Source organism: Lolium perenne, chromosome 5 (assembly GCF_019359855.2).
Source record: "Lolium perenne isolate Kyuss_39 chromosome 5, Kyuss_2.0, whole genome shotgun sequence".
In the NCBI taxonomy this organism is placed as follows: domain Eukaryota; kingdom Viridiplantae; phylum Streptophyta; class Magnoliopsida; order Poales; family Poaceae; genus Lolium; species Lolium perenne.
Window position 1 is genome coordinate 141,924,929 of NC_067248.2, and position 18,521 is coordinate 141,943,449.

Sequence of the window (18,521 nt, forward strand, 5' to 3'; positions counted from 1 at the left end):
CCATATCTAAGCAGGGGATTTAAGAGTGGGATGAGTACGAGCGTACTCAACAAGTTCATTATAGGAAAGAGGTGTTTAATGCACTAGCTACGACATTAGACCAGAAAGTCTAATACCAATGCAAGTTTTATAACCATTTCTTCAAAAGGTTGCTTTTATTCAGAAGAACTATGTCCGTCAGCCTTCACCGGTTTACTAGAATTTCATGGAGCTCCTTTCCGGCCGCGTTCGCAGTTCCATATCCCGGAACAGGGAGTGACAGGTCACGGTTCTTTACACTCTGCAGAGGTGTGTTGCTTTACCCATAAGAGATCTTAACCTTGGTGCCAACTGGGCGCGCAACCCTTCCACACTTCCTTTGGTGTGAGGCCCGGTATAAGGTCTAGCCAATCATGTTCCTCCGCTACCTCGAACACCCACCCTTTGTTGCATGCCCCGACCCTGGGTCCACGCCGGTCCCATTATTCCTGTAGATTTCAAGGTGGACCCCGACCACGACGATCTTGGGGCTCTACCATACACTCCTACGCCGGTAGCTGCAACCCATCATAGACCGCAATACCGTGGGGACTTAAGGCTTCCCCAGCCTACCGCTTGTTCTTCAAGCGACAAGTGTCTACGGACAGTGCTGTGGGGACTTAAGGCTTCCCCAGCCTACCGCTTGCCACCGACAGATACAAGTGTCTACGGTAAAGCGCATCCGTTGATGAACGAGAGGTGGAAACACTTTTGACTACTCCGTCCCACTCCGGATCTTATGGTTAACACGGGTATTACGGCACAAGAATCACTGGCGACATTTGTTGTTTAATCCTAGATGGATATAAACCCTTGCAATGGAACCTCCACCATATCAACACAATCCATGGTTCCATTGCCCACCACATAGTCATATTCATAGTTATGAAAGTAGTGGTTTTGGTTTTTATGCAATAGTGATAATCATAGTACTTTGCAAGTAATTTGATAAAGATACTCAAATGACATGAGCAAGCGATGAACTTGCCTTTCTTGGCTGCAAGATTATGCAGTCAAGGTCTTCGATACGCAATAACTCCAAATTCTGAAATAGCATCATCGTCCGGTAAGGACGATGTTTAAAAGATTGGCAAGGATGCAATAATGCATAAGTATGAGATGCAATCGCTCTAAGCGTGATCTAACCCTGAGGATTTAGGATCAGTGGGTTGTAAGGATTGGTTCAGGGTGTGTTGCACTTTTAGAGTGATTCACATACAAGGTTCTTATTCCGGTGTGATTAATTGGTATTATAAACAGGTAGATAATAAGGCATAGTAATCAATTGAGCACACGAAGAATGATAATTGGCATAATGTTAACAAGTAAAGAACAGTGGTTAGTTTTAGTACTATATGGCATGGTTAATGATTGATTATCATATACTTCAAAAGAATAACTTTTGAAGAACATGTTCTTTGATAAAGAACAAGTATGATAATTAGGTTGGTGAGGTTCTATGGTTTTCCATGGTTCTAATTGTTGTCTGGAGTAAGTCGTAGATGGATCACAACCTGGTTGGATTCATTAGCTACTAGGCTTGTATGGTTGAATTAAGTCTAAACATCTTAATTACCAATAGTTGATATTAAGGTGGTATATCTTATTGGTGATAGTTGTCTGGGGTTTATAGATCCTATGAATCAGGTTTGATGGCTACTCCTTATTTATTTCAAAAGAATAACTTTTGAAGAACATACTTCTTAAGTAATAAGAAGTATTACAATTAGGATTGAGGGTGTATGTGGTTTTTTGTTTGATTCACTAAGTAAGGAATACTTGACTCCTAAATAGGATGGTTGATAAATATCCAACACTGGTAGGGTTTAGTGGAGTATGGTTATGTGGTGCATGATAATGGGCATGGTTGCTATTAGGGTTCATCATAATGGTGTGATGCTAAGCATGGTTAATTAAAATTGATATCTCTAAGGATAGGAGCTAGGGTTTGCATTTGGTTGCCCTTATTTGATCATTTAGGTCTGATGAGGATGAACACATGGGTTACCCATATATTAGTGATAGGTCTTCTACCTTTTATGTGTCCAAGACAAGTATTTAGTTGCTATTATGGTTCTATGATTTGTAATAAGGTACCATGATCACATGCTCTAACCTAGGGTTTAGGTTAGGAGCAATTTAGGGTTCACATGTAATCATTGAACTAGGGTTCCTAGTTGAATTAGGGTTTTGGGTTTCACATGAAATGATAGGGTTGTAATATCATTCCATATGGAATTAGGGTTTTCTATTTACCATATAGTTCTATGATTAATAACTTCAATTTAAAGTTGAAGTTATTAATAACTTGGGAATAAAAATAATATTGAATTTGGCATTTTATTATTTTTAAACAATTAATAATTAGGTAATTATTAATTAGGGTTTAAATCTCTCTAATAAAGATTTAACAAATAATAAATAAAGAAAATTTAGTTTTTATGCTTTTCTTTATTTAATTATTGGTTTTTATTTAATTTGGAAGATTTTTCTAATTATTGAATTTTAATTACATTTAGAATTAAAATTAAAAGCTTAAATAACAAGTATTAAACAATTAAATTTTTATTAGAAATAAAAATTTCATATTATATTTTTATTAAATAGAATTTACTTTTATAAGAATTTTGATGTCTTATTTTTATTTTTCCGAGTTAATATGATTTTTCTATAACCATTTAAAGTTTCAGCAATTGATGGATTTGATTTAAACTAAAATTACTAAGGCTACCCGAGTAATCTACCCGCACAGTCGGTGACTGGTAGGCCCGTGGCCAGGTCAGCTGCCACGCGAGCCTTGACCGAGTCAAAATCGGTGACTGGGCAGAGGAGCACCTCGCCGGCGGCCAGTCTACCACGTCGCCGACGATGTAGTGCACCCCCAGATGCGCAGCTATGATCAAAAGATTCAGCGCGACGAGAGGAGCCAAATGGTGGTGGCGCCGCCCCAAATAGGTCACCGGAGCATGCCCGGCGGTGAGGTACCGCGGCGGCGCACTCCGGCCACCTAGCTACTGCTAGCTATGTACTTCAATAACTCAAATTAATGGGCTCCAGAGATGTGCAAGATCGACCTGAGGCTGTTGGTGGGCTCGGTGAAGCTCAGGGAGGTTTGGTTCGCCGGAATTTGCAGCTGCCGGTGCCGGGGAAGACAATGGCGTCGGCGTCGATCTCGGGCACCTCAGCTCGATTCCTTCCGTGGGCTGAGCTTGTCGTGGACGACGATCACGCTGGTGAACTCCGCTTGGCTTGGGAGGGCTTCATTCGCCGACGGTGATGGGTACTGGCGGAGCCAGGGTTTCGGTTTGGGGGAGAATTGAGACAGCGAGGGAGAAGAGGACGACTAGGGTTCGTCCAGAGCCTTTATACGGCGCCTGGGAGCGTGCCTCGTCACAGGTTCGATCGAGGAGATGGTGCCAGCGCGAGAGGAAAAAGCTCCACGGCGTCGTGCTGCCCTCCAGCACACGGTGAAGATGAGGACGATGCCCTCTTCGATTTTTTTTAGACGAAGAGGTACTGGGCTGGTAAGTGGGCTGCTGGTGGGTTGTGTTGCTGGGCCGTGTTGGTGGACTGCACCGTGGGCTGCACGGCCAGGTGAGCCCTTTTCTGTTTTCTCTTTTATTTTCTGTTTACAAATCTGTTTTTTTAGTTTCTATTTGAATTTCAAATTTGAATTCTGTTATTTTTACAGGTTTCTCAATTGTTAATTTTATCAAGATTTAATATCCTGACTATTATGTTATTATTCTACTTGGTCAAGCCTTTTATATAAGCTTCTATTGCATATTTGTGATCCTTATTCAAAATGTTAATATTCATGAGTTGATACTCTCATTTTGGTTTGCTTGTGAGTTAAATCTATTTGATAATAGTAGAGTTGGGTATTTCTACTATGAGTGTGTTATAAATTATTAGTAGGGTTTAATCTCATAACTGAGGATTTAACTCTATACATGTCATTTTATGTGAGCACTTATTTATTGATTAAGTCTTGTGGTTAGATTATAACCCATATCAAAGTTAGCACTAATGCTGTAGTTGTATAGCAACCAAAAATACTGGAGTAGATGTTACTTTCCTCAAGGTTGGCTTTAATTATAAATATAAGTGTTTGATCATCAAATAGGATGTTAATATAAGATGTATCACAAGGGTTTTACTTAGGTTCAATAATTGAAGCTTAAGATTTTAATAATATGCCATTCTAGGTTTCTGATGATATTTATCTAATGGCAATTGGTTGGAATCTCAATTGTGGCCTGGGTTTACATTATGATTACCATTGTGATACATAAACTAAGGTTGAGATTTAATTCTAGGTTATAGAGATGGGATGACACCATATTGCATGTGCTAGGGTTTAACCTCCCCTAACCATGATAAGGTAGTTACTTGCTGGATATTTCATGAGCTTCCCTAATTACTAAGGATTTGAGAATTGGTTTTATCTTCTACCAATTAACTTCTATTATTATCCCCAATTTATCATTAAAGTAACTACATTGGTAATACTTATTTTTATAGTTAACTTTGGTCAAATGGATTGTTGGTTTCTCACAATATAAAGTATGGAGTTTTACTCTAAGGTTTTCTTAGGTTCTTTAATTTATGAAACATAGATATGGTAGGATTCTTCTTATGATCACCAAGTGATTCACAAGTTAAGGTTGGAATATAAGTTTAGGGTTGCTTATTAATTACCTCCCTATGATTTCATGTGGTGAAGGATATCTACTTATCCTTTTAGGGTTTATCCTCAATACCTCAAGAGCATGATCATGGATTAGGCATGATCATCTTGTTCTTAACATTTTTACGTCAAGTTCTTAGGGTTTATGATCATCACTCAATTTATAATGATCAAGGTTTGGATTCCTAGGGATCTCTCATTAAATGGGTTCTCACTTCCATGATCAAGCATTGTCTATATCAATCAAGGTATAGCACTTCTAATTTACCTTCTTGTATGGGTCTACTATGATTGTCTCTTTGGTTTATATCCCAGGAGAATGCCTGAGATATTATGTTAGGGTTCTACTTAATCAATGATGATATTATCATCTGGGTATATGGGTAGTTCTCTCCCTTAAACTCAAGTGTTGCCTCAACTAACTTGAGTGTAACACCATATTTGATCTCTCTTATATAAGAATGGATTATTCTAGGTTATGGTGTACTCCTAATACTCTAGTTCAATGGTTGTCCTTTATTCTTAAATAGATAAGGCTATGTTTTGTATGATTGGTCTCTCTCATTTTGGAAAGGACTTTAATACTAACCTAAGGTTAGGCTCTATAGGGATTGATGTGATCATCAATATCTATGTTTAGAATAAATGGTCTCTCTCTCTAGGAATGTCTTGAATAATATCCTAAGGTTACTCTTAAAGATAATGATTTGAATACTTGGATGTATGTCCAAGGTTTAACTCCAGGTTTGTTATTGCTTCTCTAACAATTATAACAGAACTCTCACATCTCTAGGTTGGATGCTTAATAATTTGGAATAGAGAAGAATATATATTTCTAGAGTTAATCCCCATGTCATGTTTCCAAGAATGAAGTGAAATAAATACCATGAGGTTCATGGTAGGATCATGGATTAGTTTAAGACATGGAAAAGATAAGTCAAGAATGGTTTCTCCATTTTATTGTTACTTGGTTTGTAATTGAATTGGTGTTCATATGTTATGACAAGGATTGCCATATTATAATATTTTATAAGATCAAGTAATTGATCATTGAGTAAAGTGTTGTTGTGTTGATTATTAGTTCCATTTGATCTAACCCCTTAGATCAAATTATCTCTACCCAAAACAAGGTTTTAGCAAAGTCACATTGAGGTTTATAGCGCTTGACTTGATGAGCTATTTCAATTCCACCAAGGTCAAGTGAAACTTCAGTTACTGTGACTGTTTTACTTTAAAGCGCGAAAATTCCCCAGATTTTCTATGCATGAATGCAATGCACACATCTGTTTCCTCTATTTTTGTAACCCCAATACCTGGGATATTACAGGTTCACAAATAAAATAACACAAGGGTACACAACAAATGGACTGGTTCACAATGACAGGTTCACACATAAGATAAGTCTGACATACAAAAGGATACATAACACATACAACACCTACAGCACCTGGGTTCACTTACATAGCTTAGTAGTAGCACAATTAACCATTACAAACTACCAGTACCACAATTAACCATTACAATTTTGCAGTAGGACATCAAATGATCACCTCCTCCTCACACACTTCCCTAATCCTTTTGAGCTTCTCCTTGTTTCCATTGCTAAGCTTCAGCAGGTCATAGAGCATGTACTCCATCTTTCTCTTCTCCTCGTTCAATGCATCCTTCTCTTTCTTCAAAGCATCAGTTTCTGTCTTCCAAGCTTCTCTTCCTGCCTCCAATTCCTCCTTTGCTCTAATGACCTCAGCCTGTGTTTTCTGCAACTGCTTCAGCTCAGCAACCTCCTTCTTTAGCTCATTAATTTCATCAGCAGCTCCTGAAGTTATCAACTTGCAATTTCTCTCCACCACTCTTTTCTCAGTCTCTTCTGCAAATTTCTTCACATCAGCTAGCAGGCTTGCATACTTCTTCTCAATCTTGTTTTTCTCTACAGCAAGCTCCTCAACAAATCTGGCATGCTCTAACTTGTCATCAATTCTACCTGAATTGCTAGAGTAGTACATTCCCCATAGTTTCTTCAAAGCATTTTGTAGTGGCTCAGGCCACTCACTATCTACCCATGCATGGAAGCCACAGTTCAGAACATGCTGCATAAAAATTAGCACAATTAGGGAAATTATGTATATTATGCTGCAGTAAATATATATCACTCCATGCTATGGTGCACTTAATTCCCCATAGTAAATTATCTATATTTCTACACAATGCTGCACTTAATTTATATCAACTGGAAAAGAAAATGGTTGAGGCATAAATAATTTCAAATGCTGCCAACAAATGGTTAACATGCTATGGTTTAATTACATAGATTTTTGCTATGAAATTACTAAATATACAGACAATTGCTATGGTTAAATTACAGAGTATTACACACATATAATTACACACTACAATTTTCTATGGTTGAGGCATACAGATATTGCACTGGTTCAACAGCAAAAAATAACACTCACATTTTCAATGGAGCAGAGGTAGAAACGACGACCAGTGTTCGGCCCTTCAAAGGCCACACATCTCACCGGCTCAAGGTTGTGGACACGGCATCGTTCGCCAGATCCCACGGCCAATCCGTGAAATGTAGGTTCCTCAGTAGTATCAGGAGCATAGTCGATGTCATTGAACTCCTATTGAGCAAAAATGCAAACGGAATCGAAGTAAATCGACCAATGCATACAAATACCCAAATTCTCCCCCAAATCGGAAACCCTAGAAATTCAAATCGGCCACTTACAGGGAGCCTCTCTGAGCTCGTCGACCCGTCGTGCCAGCTCGGCATCGCCTCCCTCGTCGGTGCCTCGCGGGAACGGCGACAAGTCTCCAGGCGGCGGCGCTGCTCCAGTGCGGCGACGGCGACGAGCAAAAGCTCACTGGCTAGGGGAGAGTGAGCTGGTCAACTCCACGCGATCCGTCCATAAAAAACGACCAAGTGGTGGGCCCCACTGCGCCGTTAACGGTCGTTAACGGCCGCTAACGCGCACCGTCTATGCTGTGCCACGTAGACCTGACAGTGGGCCCGACTCGTCAGTTTCGTGATTAAAATCGGGTCGGACGTGAATCAGTGGACCTTGCAACGTGTTAACCGTAGAGCGGTGGTTTTTTGAAATAATTTCGAATAGTGGTTGCTTTTTGAAACGACTGCCTGATATGTGGTGGTTTTTTGTAATTTTCTCAGTGTGGTTGGATTCTATTCAAAAGCCCAATAACTTTCCGCATATTTTGTTGTTCTTTCCAATGCTTGAAGTGATTAAATTCCTGGCACTTATCATGGATCCAAGGAAGTAGAAAGGTGCCACTATCCTCACATCACCCTAAGGGCATCTGATGTTCGTCAAGAAAAGCGGGCATATGATGCTCATCAAGAAAAACAGAAGTTGGTACACAGCATGCAACAAGCTACAAAACGACCAGCAAAAATAAATTTACATAGAAAACTTATTTTCCTTGTTTTCCCTCGGCTTGAAAACTAATAGCCACTCAGTGCAAAGAACGATACATTTGTTTTTAAAAGAAAAATACGGTAGGGGAAGCCTCTGTGGTGATTTTTTTTGAAATAATAAGAATCTAAATCTGTGTTACTGGAAATTTGAACTTAGGTGGCTAGGTTGTACATATCCACTTCCCTAATCAAGTAAGTTAGGCTCACTTCTTACAACAAAATATAGTAGTTACCAAACAAACACCGCTTAACGGAAATTCACTTTTGATCTTGTGGGTGGATCTGCTCCTGCAACCATAAATCATTTTTTTCCGTGTACACCTCGACATTCTATGTGGGCACGCCAAATTTTGTAGAAAATAGATTTTTTTGTCCTTTATAACAAAGATAAAGAAATGCCTCATGAAAAGTGTTTAGACCGATCTTTCTCTGTTTTACACACGCAAAAGAATATCGGTTTTTTCGTGAAACACTTTGCGAACACATAACATGTCGATATCTTATTTTTTCATATTTAAAAATACATTTTAAAACTCAATTCAAAAAATCAGGAGCATAAACTCTTTTGGGAACAAAAAGGCCTAAAATTCATTTCTGATCTTAAGTGCATATCATATGTTGTGGCCACCGGAAATAACATTTTATTACGGGAAGATATCTCTCTACTCCGGTACCATATTGAAATGCATGCATCATCCTGTTTATTTAAACGTAATTGCTAGTTCTTAGGCTGAAAACCAAGCTTGTGCTCAGTAAACTCATGCAACGTCAGAATTACATCGTGATTCATGAACTTGAGTTGCAAGTTAGGTTCCAACTAAGATTTTTTTTCCAGATGCAAGTGAGGCTAGAATTAAAAAAAAATCGGTTGCAAGTGAGGTTGCAACTACGAAAAATGCTTTCGGGCTATTAATAGATTTTTTTTGGCAATCAATACCACATGTATTTATAGTTCTCGCTCCGTTCCTTTCTATAGTGCCTATAAATTTTTGACATTTGTTTCAGAATATAAGGTTTTAGCTTAGCTTTTTTTTCAATTACCCCCTCCCCGTTCAGCTCCCAAATCGTTCAGCTCCCAAAATTGTTATGATAAGTTAGGAAAATATGGATTTTCCAAATTTTACGTTGATCTCAAATCATTCAGCTAGGGGTCTTGTGTAAAAAATACTCTTGCGCTAATTTCCGTGCCAAAAAACAATAGGCACTATAGAATGGAACAGAGGGAGTAATAAATAGTACATGCTAGAGATACACAAGCTGACTTCAACAATTATAAAATAAAGTATAAAAGAAAACAAATCATTGAGTTCTTTAAATTCTTCTTTCTTCCATGACACAAACTTGTACTTCTCTGAAGGCAGCCGAAAATAGATACCAAATCATAGATCTGAAAATATCAACCAAGATTCTTCCATAGTTTTAATTTGAGCCGTTAAATAGATTTACTTCGTGTACTAATGGTGAGTTACAACATAGGTTCAACTGAAATTTGATGAAGTTATTCTACTAAGAACAAACTTCGTTCGTAGTAGACTGAGCCTTAGAAAGACCCTTATTCAAAAATGACACAAAAGATGGACATTACACTCACACAGTATGACATTGAAATGGGCTAAGGTAGGGACCGGCACGGACCCCAATTCATTTGAAGAATTGTTTACTTTCTTGTCTTTCCTCCAGTGAACAGAGTAGAAGACTAGGTATCTTCGTAGTTGGCTCTAGAATAATTGCTTGCAGGATTTCACATTTTCTAGTGATCAGCTTAGTTGGAAGAGATAGATAGGAGAAGCGAATGCTAGATGCGAGGTGTGCCAGTCAATCCAATTTCGTGAGATCGACTTTGCACCCTCTAAAATGGAATCCTTTTTTAGACCCCTTCATCAAAATTACAATATGTGTTTTCGTTTCAGCCCTTCCAAACAAAAATATTTTTCAGTCTTTTAAATGAAGGTCGGCCGGTTGGACCCCATCATTGAAACTAAGATGTGGTAACAAAGACCTTACATGTTTATAGAAAAAGACGGTAAGATTTTGGAAAACCAGATCAGATTATCCCCGTGAATCAGAAAGGCATACCGTATAGTACAAACCATGGTAGGTACAAAGAGGCACCATGACGTTTTTTTTTTTCGAGGGAAGGCACCATGACGTTCTCTTGCGGTTGCGTGCTAACTAACCTGGGCCAGTGGGCCATCACTAATTGACTCTTATATCTCCGGCGAAATCCAAATATTTTTATCAATTGTGACCATATGAATACCCTATACAACACAATTATGTTATTCCAGGCGTGTGTTTGTTGTTCAACAATTTTTGAATCAGCAGTGAGTCAAATAGAGCCCCCTGAACTCCACTATACGTCACAAATACGTGATTGGCACCATATCATGGTTGATGTACCGTCCAAACATATGTGCCCTTTTTCTTTTTAGCGCTACATGTAACATTACGAAAGGCTAGGGTTTTCCATAAAAGCTGTGTGTATATTAATATTTTTAAAATCAAATGAAGCAAGCAATCTTAGGACAAAATAGCTCATTGGAAACACTTAACAACAAGGGTGTTTGGTCTAGTGGTATGATTCTCGCTTCGGGTGCGAGAGGTCGTGAGTTCGATTCTCGCAACACCCCTAATTTTTGTTATGCCACTCAATTGGTAATTCTCAAGTTGGAGCACAATTAGTGAAAATTATCCATTAGCTATTTCGAGCCCTGATACATAAAATGCTCAGATGCATCCACCTAGGTTCAACTTGCTACAATGCTATGCATAATATATCTTCTTAAACTCACTTGACCAACAGGGTTACTAGCTCTAGCATAAACAGCAGCCAAAGAAACAACAAAATCGCTGCACATTCTCCTCTGCATCAACAAACTTTGACGGCCGTTTCTTCAGAACCAATTCGAGTAGTCGAAATCTCTGAGCTTCCGGAAATGCTTCTCTGTGTCTTGTCTTGATTTTTTCCACTCTTCTCTTTGTATGATAGTGGAGGCGTCATCCCTTTGAGTCTGTGATAGCGGTTTCCCAAATTAGCTTTAGAAGCCTGTTGTTACTAACAAAGAGACAATCATTAAGTAGGTAAACTACCTTGTCAGTTACTCTGAAAGAATCCCCTCCATCGCGAATGAGTAGCAGGTCATTTCTCCTATCTCTCTTCTTCCCTTCAGGGACATTCACCTGCGAAAGACAACTACATATCAGTAGACAATACACTAAGATAAGTACTACACTAAACAAAACAAAAACACGTAAAATATTGGGTATTACAGAGGTCCGAAATTTAGCTGACCTAGTTTCCTGACATCAGACTGCTGACAATTTTATTTGTTTTCAAATTTGGTACTTTATGGGTTACATGTTCAATAGTAGGACTAACAATCTCAGTGGTCAACCATAGATTTTGAAAATGAGAGGCCATGATTAATAGCCCCCTAAGTAAGACAGCGCACTATGGTCACTTTGGAACTGTCTGTGTTAATCCTTGATCCATACAAGACAATGAGCAGAAGGTGGCAGGAATCAACACCACAGCCAGAGATTCTGCTGAGCAGGTCGCATGCATCAGAGATGACAGTATGTCACCACATCAGCCATGGAGTATGGTTGGCGCGCTGGAGACTAGTAGTGGCTGCGGTGCAGGAGCTGATGGCTGGTGGCCATGAGTCTATGATTTTGGTGTGGAATGAGTGGCAACAAGGTAAGGAAGAGATCACACTGTCTGGACTCTAGATATGAAGCGGATCCACATAAACTCATCGTAGCTCTTTGCCTTAACCAAATAATACTGCTTCAGGATTCAGGCAAAAAGTTACTGAACAAGCACAGATGCACTTTTCTCTACTAAGATTTATATTTGAATCCCCAGATATGGACCAAAACCAATATGATGCTTGTGTTTTTACTAAGGTAATAAGATTGTCATTGCGCGAAAAATAACAGGCAATATCCAGATGTAACATTTGATAGGTATCCAGAATCATCACTAGTAAACTAACAGAGCAGATGTACAGTTACTGGTAGAAATTTATCTTCCAGGGCCAGGGTTGAGATGGCTAAACCATTTAGATAAGATGAGCAAATAAAGTAACTAGTATTAAATTAATGACAGCAGATTTAGTATACCTCCTCAGTTAAATAAATAGTAAAGAATCTATTATATTACTAAGGAATTTAGATGTAAATTCTCTTACCACAACTTTCGCTCTTGTGATTGACCTTGATTTTGAGTCAATGACATAAATCTCCTCAAAATCAAGGAAAAAATCTGTATCGCTAAACCGTCTGTTTCTGTAGTGTTTCGTCAAGAAAACCTACAGCAGAAGAAACAAAAATGAAATATGTATTAAAAAAATGAGGCCAACACAGACTAGTCCATGCTGATTTTTCTTTATATAGAAGAAACAACCATGAGCACCAATGGGAAAATGAAATATATATAGTCCAGATAAGAAATCTGAAGCTACATGCACATGTGCTTAATATATCATATGACATATCCCAGACAAGAACAATTAGAATTCAGAATAAGCTAGCACGGCAGGTGAGAAGAACTGTTGGGGTGGAGAACAGAAACACACGTTACGTGATATAACAACTGTGACTTGTGACGTTGCTTAGGATTGAAATCGAGTTAAAACTAGCCTAATAGAAGGCCACTGATGTAGGCATCTAAATTAAGAAATTTGTTTTAGCCCCTACAAATATTTAAACTGTGAGGTCAATAATCAATGCACTGCACATTCCGTAAAAAGCTATTAAATCAAGTGTAGAATCAGTCTCCGATGAAGTTTCACTGCTAGCTTCACGTGAATCGAAGCTTGCAGATGCATATCAAGAATAAGGTAACCTAACAAGTAAGAACTACCGTTGGCAAAGACATTTCCTCAGCAAGCAACTATGATGCATTCCTAGTGTGAAACAAGTGGTAAAAACAGCGGGATGAACTTCAGAATCTTTATGGCTGTCAACTACCTAATTTTGAAGCCACATTCAGCCAGTCCATTTGGTTTACAACACAAGAAAACATAACAGGGTGGCTTGAACAAATTAGCAGAGTAGGCAACATTCTCACACATACCTTCATAATCTCCCTCTCCGTCTTGTACAGGGGATCACGCATATGCTCAACCGGTGGCTCGCTTACATGGTAGCGGGCAAAGTTTTTTTTCGCGCACCTCACGTACTAAATTTCAAGGATAAAATCAACAATTAATAACCCAAGGTTCCCTTACATTCATCCAAAATAAGAATTTGAAAGCAGATTGACACCTTTTGCGGCATCGGGGCAAGAACCCTTGGAATGGAGTAGATGTCGGTGTCGGGTGGCGTGACATACATCTGTTGCACAGAATGCAAATATTGAGCAGAACGAGAACCACGCGACTATCTTGAAGAATACTACTCCTAGTTGTTGTGCCAACATCGCAGTAGATTGACATGTTCGACGAAATGTCAGAGAGACCAAACTCATTTTCGACAGACATGAATGGTGAAATAGCACAGACAATCACTGCAGAATGTCGTAGTAAAAGTAGATAGGAGAAATTTATTGGTATATACCTCTCTAAAATCGTAGACGTCGTGGTCAGGGTCGGGCACCTTGCGGATGAAGAAGTCGCAGTGGAGGAGGCTTATCTTGTGGAACTCATCCTCGTCGACGGTGTAATCGACGACGGTGTCGAAAGCAGACTCCCCCGTGGACATGAAGCTGTCGGCCGCGACCATGGCGATGTCCCCCTCCCCCTCCTCGCCGGCCCCGCCGGTTCGCACAGACAGCTGCCGCCGCGGCTTGACCGGGGCGAGGAGGCGGTCGTAGTCGACGTCGTAGTCCTGCTCGTTGTCGAGGTCTTCGTCGTCCCCCACGCCGTCGTCTCCGTCCAGGTCGAAGTCACCCGCGTCGCCGAAGTCGTCGTCCATGTCGCCGTCGCCATACGCCGCCGAGACGTCCCGCTGCCGCCGGCCCCGCCCGCTGGGGAGGAGGAGGGGTGCTGGGGTGGTGAGGAGGGAGAGGGAGAGGGCGTGGGGAGGATTGAGCTTGGAGGTGGTGGTGGGGTTTAGGGTTTTGGAGGAAAGAAAGGGGAATGGATAGGTTGCCAGCGGAGTGGTCGCCATTAGCTCGAGGTCTTGCTCACTCTTTGCCACTGTCCACTGTGTGTGTGGGACTTTAAGTCCGGGCTTTTCTTTTCTTCTCTAAACAAGGGACCGCAGGTTTGTACATTTGGTAAGAGAGGAGAGGATCATTTTTTTAACAGCAAAAGTAACCTTTTCTCAAATGAATAAGACTTATATTTTTTCTAAACCAAGCTAAATCAAAATTGACCAAACTTAGAAAATACTCATGTGTGTACAAAACCACTCACTATATAGATATCATATGAGAACTGAGTGCTAGCTCAATGGCGGCAACCAACTCACCTAGGTTCGAGTCCTAAGGGGAGCTGAATGAAAAGGGGTGCTATCCAACACGTATAAATTCGCTGGTGAAGAGGTCTCATCTTCTACTTAACAACGGGCAACTAAAGGAGTGATTCATCCCCCTTTGGTCAAAGATTTATATAGATATCATATAAAAAATGTTTTATGCCGTCCTGCGGTTGAGAATTATAAATAGATTGGTGGACTTTCCGCAAAAAAAAACTTGTTAATTCTCAACACAAAAATAGTTCGTGCCGTATTGGCAGTCGAGAAGCTGCATTCGTCCATCATGGCGTCCATGGATGACGACGCCTCGCACGCCACCAAGCGAGTAGAGTAGACCGCAAAGATGGAAGAGATTGTGGCGGCAAGGTGAGTGTCGGTCATTGAGAGGTAGGACATCAAGCTTGATCTGATCAAGGCCAACGTGGCGGTGAAGAAGAGGAGGGAGGACTTGGCGATGTTGCTGGTCGACACAAGGTGCATAGACGATGACGTGAGGGAGTGGTGTGCGGATCAGCATGCCATGATCTTGTCAGAGTGGATAGCTCCACGGGCGATCTAGGCCAGCACCACTACACCACCGGTGACCTTGACTCCAACAGCGACAGAGATCCCACTGGCGACCGAGGCTTCACCGGCTACAGCTACTCCGCCATCGGTGCCTTCTACCCCGGTGGATGATCTCACCCTTTAATTTCCGCGGCTATGTAATGTCGGGCAACGTGCACTCTTTTTGGTTCGCTAGACATTGAATTGCAGCGATTCGCGATGACGTAATCATGGAGACAATGTGATCGTTTTCTAGGTGCTAAAACTATGTGATCGGTGATCTTTATGTTTGAATTTGTCAAATCCATCATATGCCCCCGATAAAACGCCGCCGACGTGGTGTGGGGTGGGGGGTGGGGGGGAGTGGAGATGCTCTTATACTTCAAAGCGGGAACATACATAGGCCTACCATTCAGCACATAAAGTTTGGTTAGGTCTTTGTTATTGTGAAAGTAAAAAATTGTGAAAGTCACATGGTTGCCATTGTCTGACCGATCTTACTAAGTTTTAGAGCATCTCCAGCCATGTCCCCCAAAGCGTTCTCTAACGGCGCCGAATCGAGCGTTTGGGGGACGCTTTTTCTTCGTGCCGCGTTTGGGGGACGTCGTTCCCCAGCTGCGTCCTCCAAACGCGGCCCCAAACTTGTTTTTACATTAAACTACTTTTTTTATTTTTTTTTGCATTTTCATTTGAATAGATAAGAGGAACATTACATAAACTAATACATAATTGGGAACATGGTTTTACACAAACTAATACATAGTTTGGAACATGGTTTACACAAACTAATACATAGTTAAAACATTGCAAAATGAGGAAATCTAATTATAGTTGGCCTCGCAGATTTCGTTTATTCGCTGCTAGGAAAGAACACTCTCAGGCACTATCAGTCACCCAAACTGGAAAATCAAGCTGGTAATAATAGCCCTGTTAGTCACATGCAGGGAGAACATACAGAAACCTCCGTGACCATTTTCGCTGCGAACAAAGAATACTCGACGTGTTCAATCGTCGTCATCTTCATCGTCGCCGTGGTAGTGCCGGAGGCAGGACGTGTCGTCGAACACCTTCACGCTCATCTCCTTGTCGTCTTGGTAGGAAAATGTGAGGACGCAACCGGCTTGGAGGTCGTGGAAGCGCGTGGACTTCTCCTAGCCGGTGTGGAGGTACATCTTGTCGTACCCGTCGAAGAGCACATCCACCAGCCACCGGCAGAAGCCGCATCCAGCCTCTCACAGCTGCTGCGCGGCCGGCTCGTTGCCGGCTATGAACTCGACGAACTTGTCCGGCAGCCTCTGGATGCTGAGTGGGTCGCCATTGAGGACGACGATGAACTCGAACTCCCACTCCCCCTCGGAAGACGACGACATCACAGGCGACAGCGCTCGTGCGGGCCTTGCTGCTCCAGCACAGCCACGGCCTCTACCGGCCATGGAATGGCCCTCGACTCTTGAGATGGTGGCAGCCTAGGGTTTGGGAGAGAGGCGCTAGGGTTTGTGTGTGAGGGATGATGCGAGAGCGCCCCTCTTTATAGATCGGAGGGAGGGGAAGGAGCGGTGGCGCTCATTAACGCCGGCACGGAGAGCTAGGCGCGACGAGACGCATCGCTACGCCTCTGCGGAAACTGCACCATCGTTGCACGCCAATAACTTCCGTCGAATGGTAGGCGACGGTTAGGTTAAATTTGAATATGTCAATGACGCGTCGGGCCCGCCACTTCCTGCCTCGCTTCTCGCTCTGTCTGGCGTGCCCGGAGCATCCTCTGTAGACCGGGGACGGGCTAGGGGCGTCGGACACCATATTAGACCGCGCCGGACGGAATGAGGCTTTGGAACGCGCGACTGGGAACGAAAAAGTATCCGGCATGCCCCAAAAACTTTTGGAGATGCTTTGGGGGACTCGGCTGAAGATGCTCTTATTGTCCCACGTAAAGTTTGTGAGTATCATCTTCTTGCTCATGTATTTTTTGTAGAGCAGTGGTGGGCATTGATAGGATTATAAGTAGGCTGCGTTTTGTTTTAGCTCATGCTCACCCCAGCAAGATGTTGACTATCCAAATTTTGGTTAACGCATTGGTTTCCCAAGATTTGGCCAATGTTGACAAAAGAAATAGGAAAGTAGAGTTGGCATTTGGCAAAGGTACCAGGGCATGCCAAAAAAATTGGCCACCATCTAAAGAAGATCCAAAATCTTTGGCTTGGCTTGTGACTAAACTTTTCTTATGGCACGCATTAGACAAAAACCAAATGTACCCTTAGAGCATCTACTTATGGCACCCAAATGGCGTCTGCCAACTGGGCCGAAAAAGCCATTATGGGAGCCTCGGCTGAACTGCCCCCGTTTGGGGAGAGGGCACCCGCACACGCGCCTCCTAAATTGAGTCCCTATTATTTCTTTTGATAGTCAATATCACATATATTCATAGTAATAAATAGTACATAGTAGAAATACATGAACCGACTCCAACGATTGCCAAATAAAGTCTAAAAGATAGTAACAAATCTTCCGAGGTCTTCAATTTCTTTTATCTTCCAGAACACAATCTTGTACTCTTCCGAAGTCAACCAAAGATAGATAACAAATCATAGACCTATAGATACTGACGAAAGTACTCCCATAATTTTTTGAGCCGCAATGTCAAGGCTGCGTGCACGCACGCAACCATTAAAGCAGTCATACAACATCGGCAAGATTACCAACACCAGTATGTCAGGGAATAATAACCGACTAGCTTTGTCGTCGTCGATGGAGAGTCGATAGTACGAATAACCATTATCGAGGATGTAGCAGCCGGGACAAAAACTGCGAGCGTAATCCTCCTCGCGGCAACAACGACAAAAGATCCAAAATCGATCTAGCGAAGCAAGATCTGAAGGTCCATACCTAGAAAATTGTGATCGTTCAACACCATCATTGACGCCGGGAAGAAGATCTCGTCGCCGAACAAAAGGCCGAAGATCACTTATCACAGACGATGCCATCTCCATTGAGGGGAAACCAACAAGAAGACGGCTATCAAAATTCTAACATAATATAATGAAAACAATACTTTTATTGGAAACTCCACGCATAGATCGGGTTCCCCACTCCTCCCGATACCGGTGAAGCCGACCGGAGGAGGGGGAACCGATCTATGGAGGAGGATGAACTGGAGGCGGCTAGGGTTGAGGCGGCGGCTAGGGCTGGGAGGGGAGAGTTGGTCCCGGATGGGATTCGATTCGGTTCGGTTCGATGGAGCTGGCTTGAGCCCCTAAATTTTGGTAGTTCACAATTCAAACAAATAGACTATTTATTATTACAATATACCAAAATTTGAATCAAACAATTTCAGTATCTTACACACCAAATTAAATAATTTATGACAATAGTTAAAATAAATAGAGTTAAACAATTCAATAGTGCAAGAGA

At 41.5% G+C, this 18,521-nt stretch overlaps 1 protein-coding gene and 1 non-coding gene across 2 annotated transcripts; one reads left to right on the top strand and one right to left on the bottom strand.

The window, feature by feature from the left end:
- The first annotated feature begins 10,702 nt into the window (after positions 1 to 10,702).
- TRNAP-CGG (transfer RNA proline (anticodon CGG)) lies at positions 10,703 to 10,774 on the top strand. The gene has a single exon. It is a non-coding gene; the product is annotated as a tRNA-Pro (tRNA).
- Positions 10,775 to 10,892: 118 nt separating this feature from the next.
- Positions 10,893 to 14,312, bottom strand: LOC127300080 (PLASTID TRANSCRIPTIONALLY ACTIVE protein 6, chloroplastic). Its single transcript, XM_051330156.2, has 6 exons — positions 13,707 to 14,312; positions 13,416 to 13,484; positions 13,225 to 13,329; positions 12,338 to 12,457; positions 11,235 to 11,324; positions 10,893 to 11,155 (listed from the first exon to the last, which is right to left on the bottom strand). Exons 1-6 carry the CDS (start codon positions 14,256 to 14,258, stop codon positions 11,039 to 11,041), a joined length of 1,053 nt encoding a protein of 350 aa, XP_051186116.1. The 5' UTR covers positions 14,259 to 14,312; the 3' UTR covers positions 10,893 to 11,038.
- Between the last annotated feature and the right edge of the window lie 4,209 nt (positions 14,313 to 18,521).